This window comes from Halichoeres trimaculatus, unplaced genomic scaffold (assembly GCF_033239565.1).
Source record: "Halichoeres trimaculatus isolate MK-OKI-2021-1 unplaced genomic scaffold, fHalTri1.1 fHalTri1_scaffold_2, whole genome shotgun sequence".
Classification (NCBI taxonomy): Eukaryota; Metazoa; Chordata; class Actinopteri; order Labriformes; family Labridae; genus Halichoeres; species Halichoeres trimaculatus.
In genome coordinates, this window is record NW_027437180.1 from 26,806,020 (window position 1) to 26,824,880 (window position 18,861).

Genomic DNA, 18,861 nt, shown 5'->3' on the forward strand with positions numbered 1-18,861 from the left:
ACAATTTTCAAGTCCCTCTCAACTTGCCGCCTCACCTGAGGCAGAATAACACTCAGAAGGTATAAAAGAAAAAACAAGTTTCTTGGCAGAAAGCAAACTAAAGGCAACAGACAGGTGTTATGGTTGGTAATGATGTGGTCTGCAGTGGAAGTCTGTGTCTCACGTCGCTCTTTTGGCCCCATTTTTGAAAACATTTTCTCTCTCGTGCAGCGCTACAACTTCAGCCCTAAGCAATCCACTCCATGTCATTTGATCTCTTCTCTACCTGTGTTTCACCTAACACAGCTTAGAGCATAAGCTGCCAGACTCCATCCACAAGGGTGTACAACACAACATCATCTGCAGCCATTGTACTTTCACAAGCCAGCTTCCTCTTGGTTTCTTCCCCAGCACACAAAAATACACGGGAAGAGTAGGGAATAGGGTGAGGAAGCAAAAACACCTCTGGCATTTTTATCACTGGGGAGAGAATCTTGTTTTTAGGGGTATGGGGAGGGACTCCCTCATGGTTAAACTCAGGCTCGAGGGCTGTTCATTCATAGTGGGAGTTTGGGTGGATAAGCCACTGCTGTCAGCAGAAATGGTGACTGGTAGAGTTTACATGGCTCAGTGCTGTATTTTAGCTGCAGGCGATAAAGCAACAGCAGCAACAGTGAGATTCAGGTTTCTCCAGCCACAGGCCACAGATATGAGAGGTGAATGGGAATTTATATTAAAATCACAAGTGGAAACAACCAAGGATGTCCACAATATTCCCCATCGAAAGGCTTGTTGATGCTGCCAGGTCTCCTAAAATGAACTCAAACAAACATATTGTTTTTTAATCAAACGTGAGAGATGATATACGTGAAGTCTCCTTCTCTACTGTATATAAAAAACATTAATTTAAGAGCTGGGTCTGTGAAATAACTTTGTTCTTGACGCTCATTTATGAGGCTTCTCCTGCTAAGACCTGATGGCGCAGTGAAGCTTGCATCATAATTACTAACCAAGTGCATACCAAGATCTTTTTTTTAACAATAATTAATTTTCCAAATAATTAATGAAGGAAAAGCTCTGGTTGTCTGATTTAAAAACATGCATAAAACATTATGTTTGTGTGTGTGTGTGAGTGAGCAAATGTGTCCCTCCTCCAACTAAGCCCTGGTCCGGGGGGCAAAAGACTCTCATTACTTCTAATACCTTTTAGCAAATCAAGATGAAACGAAGAGAAATAGAGGAGTATGAGGAACATTGGGGTAAACTTTATTAAACTTAATTAGAGTCAACGTCGCTTACTGGGGAGGTTCATGTCCATAATGGTCACTCTCTGTAGAGGAGCTTTCACTATTGCGGTAGTGCAAATGATCTCAAAGGCTTTTTCCCCAGTAATCGCTGGCTAATTTATGCTTTGAAGTCGTCTGAGTATAGCATCTTCGGTCTGAGTGTACTGCATATGTTTATTCTGTTTATGGGGCCTAAATAATCCCTGCCTCTTTTTACCAACAGACCTTTAACAACAATTAACAAGCACGGACATGGAGTGCTGCAGACACATGCATAATGAGGCAGATAGAATTACCCCACTGCAAACTTGTCTGTAGTTGCTTGCCTGCCATATGCCACAAGCAAATGGAATTCAATGGCAAAAATCAGGCTTGTTGTCAAAAAGATCATTATTTTTATGGTCTTTAAGCCATCACTGACAATGACAATGGGCCACTGTGTCAGCGCATAATCAAATGAGTGCATAATCAAATGAGTGCAAAATGGAATGTTTACTGATCAACAAGGGTCAACTTCTCTTTAAAGCTGATCATTATATTGAAATGCTGTTTCAGCTTTTCAACATATTATTCTTCTAATATGATTACCTTTTTCTTGATATTCTAAATTTCTTCAAATTTTTTCTGATTTTCACTGTTCAAAATTTAAACTATTCAGCTCATTCAGAAGATGGTTGCTATGACTTTTCTTATCTCTAACCTTTAAAGTTTTTTAATTTATTCAGCTTTTTCTGACAAAACATCCTACTTTAAAATGTATGGAAAACTTCAGCTTTCCCACCCAAATCTCCCTAAACTTTGAGATAATAAAACTTCAGTATACTTACACTTATAGACTTCATTTTTGCTTTAAAATGTTCACAAATCTTTTGGCTATTCATGATAGATGTAACTTTTAGAGTTCTTTTATAGTTTTTGAGATTTTAATTTTAAAGCAACACAAACTTTTTTAAAAACTTGCTGCTCTTTCAGTGTGTGATATTAGCAGCCAGCGTCAAGGAGGCTACTAAGACGACAGAACTTTACCGTACAAACTGTCATAACTTCCACAGTCTTCACTCTAGAAACATAAAAACACATCAAAACATTCCCTGGCTTTTCCTTCTCCTATAAATTGAGTATCTTAGCAAAACGATGTACTGTTTAGTCAAAAAATCCCCAAGTGTAAGACAAAATTTCATTTTCCTGTAACCTGCTGCAATATTATTTTTGACATATATCTTCACCTCAGCCCTATTTGTAACTACATTTTTAGCTCGCAGTCCTGTGCTCTTTTCTGGCTCTACAGACATGTGAAACACATCGCTGTTTTCATGAGTCTTCAAATTCACACAATGTAACCATTTTTCTGCCAGCCTTGACAGTTTTGCCACAACTACAGGAGATTCAGACCCTACCTTTTGCTTGTTTATCCTCTGTCTCAGACAAAAGTTCAACAGGTGCAGCTCTCCACTGCCTAACAAGTAGGTTGACATTGAAACCTTTCATCTCACAAAGCTGTTTATACTAACTAGCTCTGTAATTCACAAGAAATTTTCCATGCCCTCATATACAGAAACTCCCATCACGACTTCATTACTTTGTCAACAATAACTTTTCCTTTAAATTACTCTGCTTGCGCCACTATTTACACTTCTTTACACAGCTCATGGTATTTTTCCCCTTTTTTTCCTTTCCTTTTTTCCTTTGCATTTTTGACATTTAACTGTTTAAAATTTCTGAAAATCTTGGCCCTTATAATATTATTACTTTCATAAGGTATCTAATCATTTCCCACTGACTGTACATTTAACTCCAAGTTCTCAGTGCATACTTTGTTCAAATTTTCCTTTTATTTACCATTTTCAGCTTTGTTTCACTCCTTTCCAATGCATTTGCTGCAAGGAAATGCAGTTTTTTTGCTTTTTCATCAAACTAGCACCAAAAGGGTGTTTTTTTACATGCATGACAGCAATGTCATTAGATCTTCACATTACTTCTGAAAAAGTTAATATTTTTACTTCACAAGTTGCCACAGTCAGTCAGTAGGCCACAAGCCTTACATTTTGCACAGTGATAAACTCTGCTCTTCATTCTTGTCATTTAACAGGTGAGTTTGGGTTTGGGAAGGGGCAGGCAACAAACAGATAGCAAACTTTTTTTTCATGGCAGAGAAACTGTATCCACAGCCACATGAACTCCACTGACTGATAAGTCTTTGGGATGATTAGTAATAATTACTGAGTGACGCCTTATGACCCAGCACCAGTAACCAACCTGGCTATGCTGGCTAACCAACCTTGCAAATTGTGGGAGAAAGGCCCCTATATGTTGTGACAGAGAGCCTTTTCTCACAGAGAGGAGGCTGGAAACAACATGGTAACAGCCTTTTTACTTGTGGTTTTAAAGGTTTAAAAATGTTTAATATCTGGGTGTACACCTTAATTTGTTTTTGTGTGCACTTTTTGTGCCTGAACAAAATGATAAGCATATCCCATCAATGCTTAATCATGCACCCTGAACAAAATACAGTACTTCAAATATGTGACACAAGATAATATTTTCTCAACAGATCCTGCTGAAGGTTTAGTGATATTATAGGAGAAAGTTATGAGGGGAAAAAGCAATTTGTTGCCAACTGCATCCTTAATTAATCAACTGAAAGAGTGGACAAACAAATCTGTTTCACCTTTTTGCTCATCCTCTTGTTGAAGCTCAGTGATTAAAGGGGGGCCCTCATACCCTTCTCTTAACACTGCAGGGACCCACTGTGCAGGAGTTATCTCTGCAATATTCATTCTGGGAAATAGTCCTTTGGGTCTCAAGACAGTGTTTTACAAGAGCTGTTTTTGGAGGTGGTGATAGGGAGCATCTGTGCACAATATCATGACAATGAGGAAGATTGAATGAGAGACAAATGGACAGTTTGAACAGAGGCTCTCATCTAAAGCATGCCACTAGGCCTTTAAAGCTTGATAAGGGGCCTTTATTTGGCCCTAAATTCTTCGGCTGCCAGGAGTTAATGAGCCATTAGTGGATCATTGCTAACACTTATCTAGCATAACCTTCACAAGCGTGATCATTATAATACGGTCAACGGAACAACAAGCTACAACTGCTCATCCAAAGAGTCTCCTGGCAGTTCTGCTTCCACAAACTCTTGTTGCATTATGATGCACACACTTGCCTTCTCTGTTACAGCTCAATGGAAATTTGCAATGCAGGGAAGTGAAGCTGTTTTGTTAATCTGACTTCAGCCATAGTCCCAAACACCCAACCTGTTCACTCTCGCTTCCACTCACAACAGGTATGGAAAGAGAGGGAGGGAGATAGAGATGAGCAGCATGCTTTTGCTTAGTTTAACACTCTGAGCTGTGCACGTGTTCTCATGTGTGTCCTGGAATGGAGTGTTTTTCTAAAGCACAAGTTTAAAGACCCTAGCCAAGTTTATTTTACACCAGCCACCTGAGTAAGAGGGGGCCCTGAGGGGGGATGGAGGAGATGAGGTGGAGCTGGTCAGGGGCACATGAAGGGGATCAAGACTAACCCTAGAGGACACGCAAGCTACACAGCTAGGAAAGAGGCCAGCCGCTCTCCATCCCTCGTGGTTCCTTCACAGGTCAGTACCAAGGATCCTACGTGTTTGCTCTAGCCCCCCTCCCCCTCCCAGACTGTCCAGGGCTCCACTTTGCGCAGCTGTAGTCGTGGCCGGGCAGGCAGGCGGGCGGACGGACATCCCTTAACAGGCAGCATCGGCGGCACCAGGGCTGCTAGCCTGTAATTAGCTCGGACAGCTCAGGCTTGGAGAGAGGCAGCCAGGCTATATCATAATGAGCTCAGCTGGGATTAGGAGGACAGGGCAGAGGGGTGAGCAGAGGGGAAAGCAGTAGAGGGGGGTGGGAAGGGGGCAAGTACCAGAATTCTGGCCTCAGCCTGCTGCAGCATCACAGAGGGCCAGAGGGAGGCAACTGGGAAGTTGGATGAGGAGAAGAGAAGGGTACAGAGGCAGAGGATAGAGAAGGGAAAAGGTGAGGAGAGGTGAAGTCTAGGGAAGATAGAGGAGAGGAAGTCTGTGGCTTTAGGCCTAGCTTTGTGTAGCATCATTTTAGGGCAGTGGTAGTGTTACGGTTACAGGCGCTTCTTTTGATCAAACAAGACAATGGCTATTCCACAGCCAGGGACAGCCTCAAAGACTAAGACAAGTCAAAAAAGAAAGACAGATAGAAAGAGAGCTGTAAAAATATTGAAGGAATAGTTTAACTTAAAAAATACCTCTCACAGGAAAATTAAAGAAACTAGATCACACCTGTAGACTTCAAGTAGTTAAAGTATCATACATAAACTCAGTAAGACAAGAATACTAACAGCATGAAAACAGTTATTATTGATACTTCATCACAAAGAAGACACCAGCGATTATGATAATGTGATTTTGCTTTCTGCACTTTTAGGTGTAAATTTTCAGCCAGCCAATTTAACAAATGAGCACAGAGTCCAATGGTCCTGCTTTGGCCTTTGTGAGAGATAAGGTGGATACTGTGGAGCTCTAACAGGCATTTTTAACGCCCAACAAAAAAAGAAGGGACCGTTGAAGTGTGTAAAGGCACAAGTGTGAGGGGGGGGATGGCTTTAAATAAATGTGTGCATGCACACTCAGGATTAGGAGTTCTTTTCGCTCAGACAACTTTTTACTGCAGGCAACATACTTTTCAATGGAGAGTTTCCTGGTGAGGTTTTTCATGTAGGCTAGTTCATTCCACACCGCATCACTGTTCTCTTGTCTTAACTGCCGTGGCTCTGCACGCTGCATCCTTCCACCTGGCCTAAACACACACACACACACACACACACACACACACACACACACACACACACACACACACACACACACACACACACACACACACACACACACACACACACAACATATGAGACAAAGGCAGAGATATAGAGACAAGCAATGGCATACATAAAAAATAAACAGATCATTTATGAAACACACACACACAAAAAACAAAGATGCAAACAGGGGAAAATTGTAGCTGCTGTACATTACCGTGCCGCCTCTGGCTAATACACAAGGGGTAACAAGGCCCCTTAGTCTCACTCTGTTTTTGTTATTCAGCCATCTTTAGCAGTATTCAAATGAGCAGCCTTGACTTTGACATTTCAGTGGCAAATCATGTACACACGTATGCATGTTTGTTGAAGCCCAGGGCGCTGCCCGTGTGGCAGGGCGCCGCACTATTCCCTCTGTGCCATGCAAATGTAAATAATGGCAAAAACACACTCGCGAGCGAGGTCATTCAAATGACTACACCTCACTTATGAATACTTAATGACACTTTGTGCTCAGTAGCAGCCCCTCTATTGAACTTCCCATTTAACTCACCCAACTGAAATCCTGCACACACACATGCACACACACGCACACAAACACACCTCATCAATCAGTCGTAACCCTACACATTCAATTCCAATTAGTCTTTCATTCTTAAACTAAAATGGCTTTACTGGGGTCATAAATGTAGCATATGAGAAAAGACTTGTTACATAAACACACAAATAGCACAGTTTCTCATTCCTGCCCAATAACTGAGGCAGAAGTGAGGAAATGGATTGTGAGGGCCACTGCTACTGCAGAGGTCTCTTTTTCCCGTGGTCATTATTGGCTATGTAGACACAGCAATGCTACGCTAATACTAGTTAAACCTTGGTGCTTGGGAGTTGGAGGCTACTGAGGAACAGCAAATGTTTTCATTTAATACTGCTAATGCCCCTGTGTGCAATTTGGAGCCCTTGAACTTCTTAGTAGTGTATGTGTGTGTGAGAGTGTGTATATAAGTGCTTTATGATAGCTCGGGTTAGTTTCCCAGAGTGCAAAGCTACTTAACAGATAATCTCACTGCATAGTCACAGAGATTGATACACTTTTGCTCATTCTACTGCACGCACACAGTGAATTTAGCATAAACTATCTTAACACTGCCTGGAGCAGTAATATAACATGATATTTTACCCACAGCTCTGTTCTAATTCTCTCTGTGTGATTTTTAGGAATGCAATGTATCAACTGCATTCCTTATGAAAGGTGTATGAAGCTTTATTAAGTCACGGCAAAGCTTTATACATTTTAATTTGTTTACAGTGGACCTAAAAGCTGTTGAACATTGGAGCCATGAGAGAGCTATCTTCTTCAGGCCTCAGTGCTTCCTCCCCAATGGTATCCTAGTTTCCATTATTAAGCAGGAGGAAATAGAGAGAACTTTTCCACGCCGCTGCGGCTAATTGCTCTGATTCAGGGGGAATCTGTTTATGGGCGCAACTTTGATCAGAGTACAGATGCTTTAATAACCTTTAATTTTATTTGCTCACCCCCATCATCCCCAGTCTGATTAAAAAACTTTTTCCCTCCTCTAATATAAATAAGAAGTTGGCTTTTCCCCCTCTCCTTCATGCCATTTTGGGAAAATATTGTGGTAATGGTGAATGGCAGGGTGGTTTCACCGGGACTGGATAACTGCACATGGCCAGCATGCTGATGAGCTGATGAGCGGAGGAGCCTTATGTCTGCTCTGTGATTGGCTGGTAGTTCTATTCAGGTGATGGCACATGTGTGACGTCACTTAGCAGCTGGCCATACAGCAACCAATTGTCCTTACTGTTCAGTTGTTCCTAACAACACATGGGAAACATAATTCTGAAAGGTTTAGAAATAGAGTCATGGTCCTGCACTGATGCACATTGTTTGGAGCATATTGTACGACACCTGTTAGTAGGTATGAAAGTATTTTTCAATACAGGTGTATGTGAGTCAGATGAGCAGGGAGACACAACACAGAGTCATCTTCTGGTCCAACAAAAAAGATAGAAACACAAAAAGCAAGCCCCCACCTCCACCCCCTGCATCTTTCTAAAAAGGCAAACAACACAGCATGGAAGCTAAGGGGAAATCCCTAATAAGCTCCAAATGCAATGAGACCCAGCGCCTATCCCCACTGACTTGTTAGGGCCTTGATTCCCCAGCACTAACGGGAGTATTTAAGTCGTTTTCTATTGTCTCTCATTCAGACTGGCATTACCCCAGTGGGGTTAACAGCTATTTAAGGATGGGGTTTAATGCCAAATGAATGCCAGGATCATAACATTGAGTGACTGGCTGGTGCCATGGAGGGCGCTGGCTGAAAAGGGCAAAGATGCCTATTGCATCAATTTGGTGTCAAATCAGTCATGAAATTCAGATACTCTGACACGGGTACCCCTGTGATGTTAGAATGGACTGGATCTTATTAGCACTTAACAACAGTCCTGGATAAATTCAACAGATGGAACCTTCTTTTGATAACCTGCTAAAATGTACTTGAGGAGCTTGGCGTTGACTCTGAGAGCTTCTTTCCCTCCTTCTCTCCTTCTTTGTTGCCACTGTCTCAGACACATGCTGTTGAGCCACGCTGAGCTGACATGAGCCGAGTCAAGCCTAGCGCTGAACATGCTCTCTCACTCACTTCACTTTCACACGGGCTCACATTGCACTGCTGTTTTCTTTAATTAACCCAGAGAGAAAACAGCTGACAGGGTCAACACTTTGCTCCCGTGCGGCCACCAAACATATGCACCTTTAGTAACACTTTAAAATGAACTCAATGATGCTGTTGGAGGAGAAGAAACAGGCAGAAAAAGTGGCAAAGGCTGGTGGAGACAATAGAGAGAACAAGACCTCAGTATAAATGACATTTTCCAGCACATTTTCTGCTTTGTGTAAAAATCCTGTGGTTTTTGGTGAAGATAACAGGTCGAAGTAGGAAATGGCTCCTTCCTCCTCAACCTCCCACTCCTCCTCCTCTCCTCTTCTCCCCACCTCTCTCTACAGGCCCTCTCAAACACCTTGCACCCCCCAGGACCAGACACCTCCAGCCTCTGGCTCTCACATCCTAATGAATGCTGAGGGAGAGGAGCAGCAGAAGCGCACACACTTGGCACAAAACGGCCCAAATTGACTGGGCTTAAAACCTCTGAGCTTTTCAGAGGCAAAGGAAGGAATTTCACCAGCTCTCCCAAATCCAGCACTCAGGTCTTGTCAGACAACATGTGGAGCGCAATGAGTCCCTAAGACTATTTGTGAGAGGTATCAGAGGCTTGTAGCATTTCACAGGGGCTTTTAACATGAGGCAGGTTGAGTTCAGGGTCTCTCTTACTGACTGCTGCTTAGTGAAATTGGACGATATTCAAGTTCAATGCTGCAACTTAACTGAGGATGTGGTACTTATATAAATGTCATAATCAAATAGACTTTTATTTATTTTTAATTTAATGGATAAGATTACGAGTCTCCAAGATCCACAGTTTATGTTACAAGTTCTCAAAGTTTTAAGTGATGTCAGATAGAAACAGATCTTAAGATATTTAAGGTGCTAGAGCATGGGTCTTCAACCTGCAGCTCTGGGGGCTCATGCGGCTCTTTGACTCCTTTGCAGTGGCTCCTTGTAGCTTTAAAAAATATTATTGAAATAAAGGAATTTCATTTTTTATACAGAGGGTATTGATGATTTAAGGCATTAACACTAATCAAAAAACTATGAAAAACATGAAATTTTTGCAAATTTTTTTAAGGTTCAACTTTTTCAAAGATATTTGCAAATTTTTGAAATCTCAAGTTTTTTTTCAAACTTTTGCATAATTGTTGAATTTTCAGAAATGTTCAAGTGTTTTAAGATTTTATTTTTTATTTTTTTTCCATTTTTTTTAAATTGTTTTTAATTTTTGCAAATTTTTGCAATTTTTTTTACATTTCAGTTTTTTTTATTTTTGCAAATTTGTAAAAAAAAATTTAAAACATTTTTTTGCTAACATTTTGAAAATAAAAAACAAAGACATCACATGTACAATTTCATAGATTCAAAAAACTTCTTGTGCAGATAACTATCCACTAGGTATTTGTATGCATTGAATTTTACACACTTTATAGTCTTTATTGTGAAGATAAAGGAGAATTTGCGGCTCCTGAATGACTTTAATCCAGGTGAGCTGACGTAAAATGGCTCCTGTGAAAGTAAAGGTTGCAGACCCCTGTGCTAGGGTCAGCATGTTTTACATTTTCGTCTGAACAATTGAAAAATTAAGTATCATGCAACAAATATGAGAGAGGATTAATCTTCTTTCTTCTACTCCATCTGTACATGAACGTCACTCTGAGAAAGTCCAAACCTAAGGATTCTTCAATCTTAAACACCCCCCAGTTTTGTTGTGTGACTACTTTTTTTTTTTTTTCAAACATGAAACTCAGTACTCACAGGCCATTTGATTTTTCCATCTCTTTCAGTTGGTCTCGGACTGTCTTGTAGTTGGTCTGAATCAGACAAAGGCGTTCACGTCGTTTATCATGTGCCCTCCTCAGCTCTTCATTCTCCTGCATCTGTCGGGCACAGGGTTGAAGTTATTTCTTTACCCAATAAGTTGTAACAAAGCTTTGAGGGAAGGCAGTTAGTTTCATGTTCAACAGTGCAGCAGTGTGACAGGAAGGAATCCTAAGAAAGCCCCTCACTGTCTACATATTTAAACTGGTCCTCAGCTGTAACACCTTTGCCTGACAGGAACCTACAGGTTTTGGCTTCTTTCTCTCCTTGCCTTCATCCCTGACAAGTGCTCCCACTCTCGCTGAGCAACTGAGACATCATTAGAGGACGACATTTACATGACGAGTCAGCAGGGCCACAGGAACTGAAGCAGACACACACCCACACTTTGACACACACAAGAAAAAATCTCACACACTTGAGTTACCAGCTGAGGACCAGCACAGGGAGTGTTTGGGGGGACTGCAGTTGTAGGTTTGTAACTGATGCTGTTGTTGACAGCTATTAAAACACAAACAAGAATAGGCTTCAGCTTGAAAGAATGAGTAAGAGAAGACAACATATAGATTTTTCTTGTCAGGGGCAACCCTCCTCCCTGTCTCACTGACCTTAACAGCCAGGGCAATGGAGAAAACACTTTCAACAGGCAGGACAAACAGAGGTGGAAGGAGAGCAAAGGAAGAGAGAAAGGCAGCTGATGAAAACAAAATAGAGAGAAAGAAAGAGAGGAAAGAAATTAGGATGAGAAGAAAAAAGCAAAGCAAAAGGGAAAGTGAAAAGAAGACTGCAGGACAGGTTTCTGCTTGAGTGGCCAGGGCTGGGGAGAGTTGTCGAGTTGTTTCTGAAGGGAAGGAGCTTGTTTACTGCTGATATGACACGGCTGCCCTGCAGAGAGGGAAATGCGAGCCCTCAGCCCTGTTATTATTAACAAGGACAAAGAGAACAGAGAGAGCACACAAACATGCACTGGACACACCATGGGTTCACACACACACACACACACACACACACACACACACACACACACACTCACACAGGCACACACACACGTACCGCCAATATGACAAGTATGGATTTTCCCTTGTGCGGATTATTCACAGAGGACATCTGCAAGACATCCTCGGCCCCTTCAAGCTGCCCCCAACCCCTCAAAAACAAGGCTCTAATGAAAGAGGCCAGTCAGGGGCAGTGTTAACTGGTGGAACTAGAAGCTGGGGGAGGACATACAAGACTTGAGGCTGACTAAAAGAAGGGAGGAGTGGGGGGCAAGTGGCAGGGCATTAGCCACATCATGGCCTCCCAGCCTCCTTATAGAGCTTCCCCTGGGCAGCACAGCACTGGTCATCAGGCCACAGACCCTTGCCCACCAATCAATACACCGTTGCCCAGCCAACATACACATCTGTGGATGTTCTCAAGCTGAAAAATAATTACACATCTACCGTTGACTTGAAAGTGCGCTGAAGAAAAAACAGGCCATTATTATGAGAATTGTTTGTTTGTCTGCTGCTGTTAGTTGCTAAGGTCAACATGTCAATGGTACGAGCTGGCGTGCCCAATTTGAAAGGCATTCTATTGGAAAGAACTGAAGAGGATCAACCAAAGAAGTACAGGCCAGACAGGGTGAAGTCCTGCTACATGATGCTGGAGGTGAGGTCTCTGTTGTAGCTGGTGGGGGGCATGATGCACTGCCAGATTACAGCAAAGGACATAACCAGTTAATCACGCTCTCATTAATGTGGTCACAGATTTGAGTTGCTAATCACTGTTTTTACGTGCATACCTTTGCTGAAGGCCCCTCAACTTGCAGACATGTAAATGGCACCATTAACCAAGACAGTGATGCGTGTCATCTGCATCCACGTTGAGCATTACCATCCAGCTAGGTGTCAGCCAGTGATGTAATTCAAACACTTCAGATCTGACAAGAAAATGGTGCATAATGTGTTCCTGGGATTGTGCTCAAAGGGAAGTGACCTCTGCATAATCACTCACCCATTGGTCAGCCTGACAGAGGGGAAGGATAAAGAAAGGCAATTGGGAGGACAGCTTTAGTGGAAAGTCCAGACATGGAGAAAAAAAAGACAATGGAAGTGGAAAAATACACAATGCTGACATTAAATGAAAGAGAGAAAGAAATGTTTGCGACTTTAAAAGAAAGAGAGGGGAAGGGTGAAATTTATGTTTATTTTGCTTGGAGTGAAATTGAAAAACAGAAAAAGAGTGAAGTCTAGAGCGAGGAAGATGTCAGAGGGCATGTTAAGGTTTAAAGACCAATAAAGCTGATTCGTTTAAGAGGAAAAAAAGACATGTAGCATCCACTTTCACCAGCGAAGCTCCTCTCCTGCTGCTTCACTGCCTACCCATGCTCCATTAGTGTGCACACACTCATGTATTTGTGTCTGTGTTTGTAAAAGACACTGTACGAGAAGGTCATGGAGGAGGCAGTGGCAGCACAAGTGCAATTGAACCCTTTGCAGACTGTGACTGTTACAGTGCTGCAGATCCTCCAACAACCCAGCGGCTGATAGCAGCAATCATATGTGTGAGATAGTGGCCAAAGCAACAAGCTGCTCTATTAGAGACCCTATATGGCCCCACATGCTATCAGCTGGACACCACTGTGCCATTGAATGTGCCCTATTCAGCAAAGAATACATAAAAGTGTTTCAAAGTCAGAGGCAGTCAACAGCCACTGGCATGAAACATTGATATAGAAGCTTAAGACAGAAAAAGCAAACACAACAAAGTAGCCAACAGGAAATAAAGGACAAACTGCTTAACAACAATGAGGATTTGGATATTTACAAGTCCTGATGTGGGAGGAAATAGAGGAATAATGTGGGTTTTCTGTTGGCCTGTGTTTGTTTGTTACCTTTAATTGCAGTAGTTCTTCAAGGTCTTGAATCCTCTGTTCTGCCCTTCCTCTTCTCTTACTGCCCAACTCTGCACTGCTGGCTGGGGACAGAGACCTGGATCGCTGCACAGATGCAACCTGGGACAGGTAAGCAAAGAACGCACTAGGGTGAGACCAAGGAACATGCTTACACAGAGGTGCAGACTCATGCAACAATTAACAAAATAGTAACACTGGCTGAATGCCAATGGTGGAGTTATCTGCGTTCACTCCATTCCTCTCCTCTCACCTTGAGAAAAACATGCACATTGTCTTTTTTCTGTACGCACATATGCACACACCAACGTGCTACCAAAGGAATAAAGCAAGCTGGAGCAGCAGTCTGTAGAAGCTAAAGGGAGGTGGTTCAGTGTGTGTGTGTGTGTATGTGTGTGTGTGTGTGTGTGTGTGTGTGTGTGTGAGTGTGTGTGTGTGTGTGTGTGTGTGTGTGTGTGTGGTTAGATGTGTGCGTTTGGAAGCAGGAGTTGCAAGCTGAGAACGGCAAAGGTTTCTCCCTGCGACTGGCTAATGAGTATGTTCATTTCCATTTACATTGTTTCTTTGACAATAATGATGTCCCATTAGGGGAGACTAAAGGGGCTATAGATTCCAGAATGTGCTGGGCTTCATTACAAGAGGTGGGCAGGGAGGCCGCTCTAATTGCTCTACCAGGGGCCTCCAGGTTACACTTGATAGGACAACTGGAAGAGCCGCCGATTAGGAGGGAGTTGCAGTTTGCTCGCCAGCCTCTTCTCTGGAAATAAATAAAAAAAGTGGAGAAATGCTGGGGCCGCACTGTAGAAAAGCAGTGGGAACAATATGCTAGTAGAATATGAATATGAGAGGATATGTGGCCCCCTGTGGTGCCAGGGAGGGCTGACCAGATGGCGGGCTAAAATATGCAATGTGACTAAACGTACTACAGTCCTTGTCTGGAGTAGAGCAGACGAGGTGAAGTATGGAGGTTTGCAATAGACGCAAAATGTGTTTTCATGGTAGCTGCAATATGTTTTCTGTTAAGTTACATAAGTGAAGATCTCTTTCTTTTCAAGAAAACATTTCAATCTCTCGGGGCAGTAAATGGGTCCTAGGGGACAGAAAGCAAAGCAAATGCTACTTCAGTATTTCTTTACAGTACAGTCAAACAAACTGCTGAGTGCAAAAAGTCACTGCATAAAGTTTTTTTAAGGCAGAAGAAGGCAACATGATGGATACTTCAACTGTAGTAGAATATGCCTTCATTTAAATCCTGATTAAGATAAATCTTTGACAGTAACTGTAAAAACCATAACTGAAACTAAAGATGGCAAATAGTGTGCATTCAACCCTTAAATAATGTGAGCAAAATAGGGATTACAGAACACAAATTCAGGACTACTCTGATAAGTACCCATTTAATTCCTTGCATCAAACTTATGAAGTATCTACAGTGTGCGTTTAAATCACTTGGCTGTAACTGAATATTATCAGCATGCTAAAGTGTTTAGGAATGTGCCTCTGGGCTACAGTTGACTGGAGTGACCTGGTGTGCCTGTTTTTGCTATTATGTCTGCGTTGGTGCCAAGCATGTGCTGTAGCACAGTCTTAATGACTCTACCCAACTAATTAGCAGATTGATCTGCATATTTCTGATGAGTACCAGGCCAACTGGGTTGGCCTGTGAGAGCATGGGGAAAAATGAGAAGCCAAAAGGGGAATCCAAATCTAAAAGGCTTAAACTTTAAAGTTAAGATGACCAACTCCAAACCATGACTTATTTTGGAGGGAGTCTTTATAGTTTTTCCAAGTTAAACAATATTTAGAAGACTTATTGAACATCCAGCTGAATTTTGATCATTTTTCCACTTCTTTAAGGAAGAATCGAAGAAGAAAACTGCTTTGTCCAGGAAGAAGATGGCATTGTGACATACACAAATGACCAAGCTTTCTGCAGATGTTCTTTCTGTCTGCTGCAGGTTTAGAAGATGCATGAATAGAAGGCCTTCTGTTTTTGCAGAACACTTTATGTTGTGACATTACTGACAGGGTACTATGAGACAGGCTGAAGAGATAAAAAAACAGAGCGCAGAAGGCAAAGAAAGACATGTCTACCTCAGCTTGGCAGCTGGTTGGCGGCTATGACCTGACCTGTGCATCACTCCCTGTAAACACGAGCGAGTGATACTGAGTGAGGGGAAGAAGAATTTACAGTAGGAGGAAATGAGAAGAGAGGGTTGTGATTAAACACATTCTGTAGGAAACCAAGAGTAACACATTTTGCTGAGGGTTAATGCCACTAGCTCTGAAGCAAAAAATAAACATTTCATTCACTGCCTTGCTCTTCTCTTCACCTTCCTCCACCCTCTCTCCATCTACCAGAGAGAGGGGTCACTGTCATCAATGGGCTTCTTTATGATTGCCATGTGTGTGTGTCTCAAAGCTGAACTTGCTGAAGCTCTCAGCCAACTAAGAATGTTGTACACATACAAGCGCAGGGCAAGGCACTAACTCTGACACTCAGCAAATGTAAATAATCCCACAAAACAATCTGTTAAAGGAGCACAAAAACTGAAAAGAAAAAGGTCATGCTACCAAAACAGAGTTACTAGAGAAGAGGCAACCTGAAAACTGAAAGTTGGAGGTAAACAACACTTCTGTTCTTCGTAGAAAGAAGTGTAAACTTTTTGAAATATTAGGTTTCATGGTTTCATGGTTACACTACTTCTCTAAGAGCTGCTGAGAGTAAGTCAGAAATCCCCATTTACAATGACAGTAACGACAGGTATGACTAATTACTGAGCTCTTATTTTTTTTTCTTTTTACTTGTAAAAAAAAAAAGATGCATATGAAAGTAACACTCTTTCCTGAGATTTTTAGATCAGGTCACCCTGATTCTTATAATCATATTTCATATTACACTCAAAACTGTATCATATAACAAAAAAGTGGTCAGGTAACAATGTGCAATGCTCCCAGCGCAACTTGATCACTTCACTTTAAGCCCTTACTAAAAGAGCTATGATAGCAGTGAGCTGCACAGATGGCTTATTTCATCAGTTTTTGACCTTGTAGACTGGTATTATTTTGAATGGAGTGTAATGAAGCATACGCAGTTTATGGCTCCTTTGGAGCATCATCATACTCAGATCAAAAGCAGCCAGCAGCAACAAGGTGTTGGCATTTATGTTAACAGTAAGGTTAAACAGATTCCTTTAGACAGCTAGGATTTTTATCTATAAAATGCTAATACCCTAACACATCTGTAACACATCTTTTGATTTGGTTGGTAAGAGAGTCAGTCATTAAAAAAGGATTTACTTTTAGCAACTTTGTCTGTGGCTGTTAATGTGAAAAAGACACATCTATAGGGCTACTGCAGTGTATTTGGACTGGCTTGATTTCATTATTCGTGGAATAAAGACAGGTGGTGAAGTTGTTACAAAAGAAACTGCAACTAAGAACTGAACATGAGCTTGATTTCTTTTTTATTTCAACACTTAACTGTATAACTTTGCTCCCTTTTGTAAAAATACATTCTGAATATATTGATCTCCATATATATATATATATATATATATATATATATATATATATATATATATATATATATATATATATATATATATATATATATATGTATTCAAATGGTTCAGTGTGTGTGTGTGTGTGTGTGTGTGTGTGTGTGTGTGTGTGTGTGTGTGTGTGTGTGTGTATGTGTATGTGTGTTGGTAACAGAAAGAGTGTGTGTGGGGAGGGGGGTCAGCTCCTACCATCTATAAGTTAACTAAGTTGATGTACACTCACTGGCCACTTTATTAGGTACACCTTGCTAGTACCGGGTTGGACCCTGTTTTTCCTTCAGAACTGCTTTAATCCTTGGTGGCATAGATTCAACAAACATTCCTCAGAGAGTTTGGTCTATAATGGCATGACAGCATCACGCAGTTGCTGCAGATTTGTCTGCTGCACATCCATGACGCCAATCTCCTGTTCTACCACATCCCAAAGGTGCTTTGGATTGGATTGAAATCTGGTGACTGTGGAGGCCATTTGAGTACAGTGAACTCATTGTCATGTTCAAGAAACCAGTCTGAGATGATTCCAGCTTTAAGACACGGCGCGTTATCCTGCTGGAAGTAGCCATCAGAAGATGGGTACACTGTGCTCATAAAGGGATGGACATGGATATAGTAACAATACCAGGATATAGTAGTGAGCCTGTGTGGACTGTAGCCTCAGTTTCCTGTTCTTAGCTGACAGGAGGCACCCGGTGTGGTCTTCTGCTGCTGTAACCCATCTGCCTCAAGGTTGGACGTGTTGTGTGTTCAGAGATGCTCTTCTGCAGACCTCGGTTGTAACAAGTGGTTATTTGAGTCACTGTTGCCTGTCTATCAGCTCGAACCAGTCTGGCCATTCTCCTCTGACCCCTGTTATCAACAAGGCATTTTGGCCCACAGAACTGCCGCTCACTGGATATTTTCTCTTTTTCCGACCATTCTCTGTAAACCCTAGGGATGGTTGTGCGTGAAAATCCCAGTGGATCAGCAGTTTCTGAAATACTCAGACCAGCCTGTCTGGCACCAACAACCATGCCACGTTCAGTCACTTAAATCACCTTTCTTCTCCATTCTGATGCTCGGTTTGAACTGCAGCAGATCTTCTTGACCATGTCTATATGCCTAAATGCACTTATTTGCTGCCATGTGATTAGCTGATTAGAAATTTGCATTAACGAGCAGTTCAACAGGTGTGCCCAATAAAGTAGCCGGTGAGTGTATATAATCCTTTTATTGTACTAAAGTGTGGTTTTTATTATTAAGGAGAGCATATACATTATAAAACATGTAACATGTACTAATGTCCAACTCTACTATTAACTTTAATATTAGCTTTATGTTTAAAATTGGCAAAATTCATTGTAATCAATAACAAGGGCATCAGAGACTGAGTATGTGCATGTGCATGCGTGAGGAAGAGTGTGTGTAAGTGTGTCCTCAGGGCAAACAAAGCAAAGCCTCAAGTAAAGAAAAGTCCATCACGCAACGTCAATACTGCTAACTTATTTGTATTAGGTACAAAATTATAAACATTACATGTATTTACCGTCTGAAATGAGACACATCTAAAAACACTCTAATGAGGACAGTTGTATAAATCAAACAATGTGTCTTCAGGCAAGCCAAATAGTGAGTGGGGCCATCTAGAAATATGTCCTGCCAAACTTATGAGTGGAATACCAAGAAGATCAAAAGCTTCTTTCTTGTTCATAATGTACTGCTGAAGCAGTAAATTAGCCAGTGCCTGAGCCCAAGGCATGCGTGAAACCAGCAGCACACGTCGGCCTGGTCACAGTAGGAGGGGCATCTGTGTGTGTGTGTGTGTGTTAGGA

General features: G+C 41.7%; 1 protein-coding gene across 4 annotated transcripts in view; it reads right to left on the reverse strand.

The window, feature by feature from the left end:
• Positions 1 to 18,861, reverse strand: part of cntln (centlein, centrosomal protein) — an 86,380-nt gene that overhangs the window by 44,604 nt on the left and 22,915 nt on the right. For 3 of the 4 annotated variants that reach the window (XM_074664014.1, XM_074664025.1, XM_074664003.1), the window contains exons 11-13: positions 13,473 to 13,592; positions 10,535 to 10,656; positions 5,951 to 6,067 (exon numbers count right to left, since the gene is read on the reverse strand). In XM_074664014.1, coding sequence (XP_074520115.1) covers positions 5,951 to 6,067; positions 10,535 to 10,656; positions 13,473 to 13,592 — 359 coding nt within the window. The remainder of the gene's footprint in view (positions 1 to 5,950; positions 6,068 to 10,534; positions 10,657 to 13,472; positions 13,593 to 18,861) is intronic. The other variant, XM_074664031.1, reaches the window with a different exon arrangement.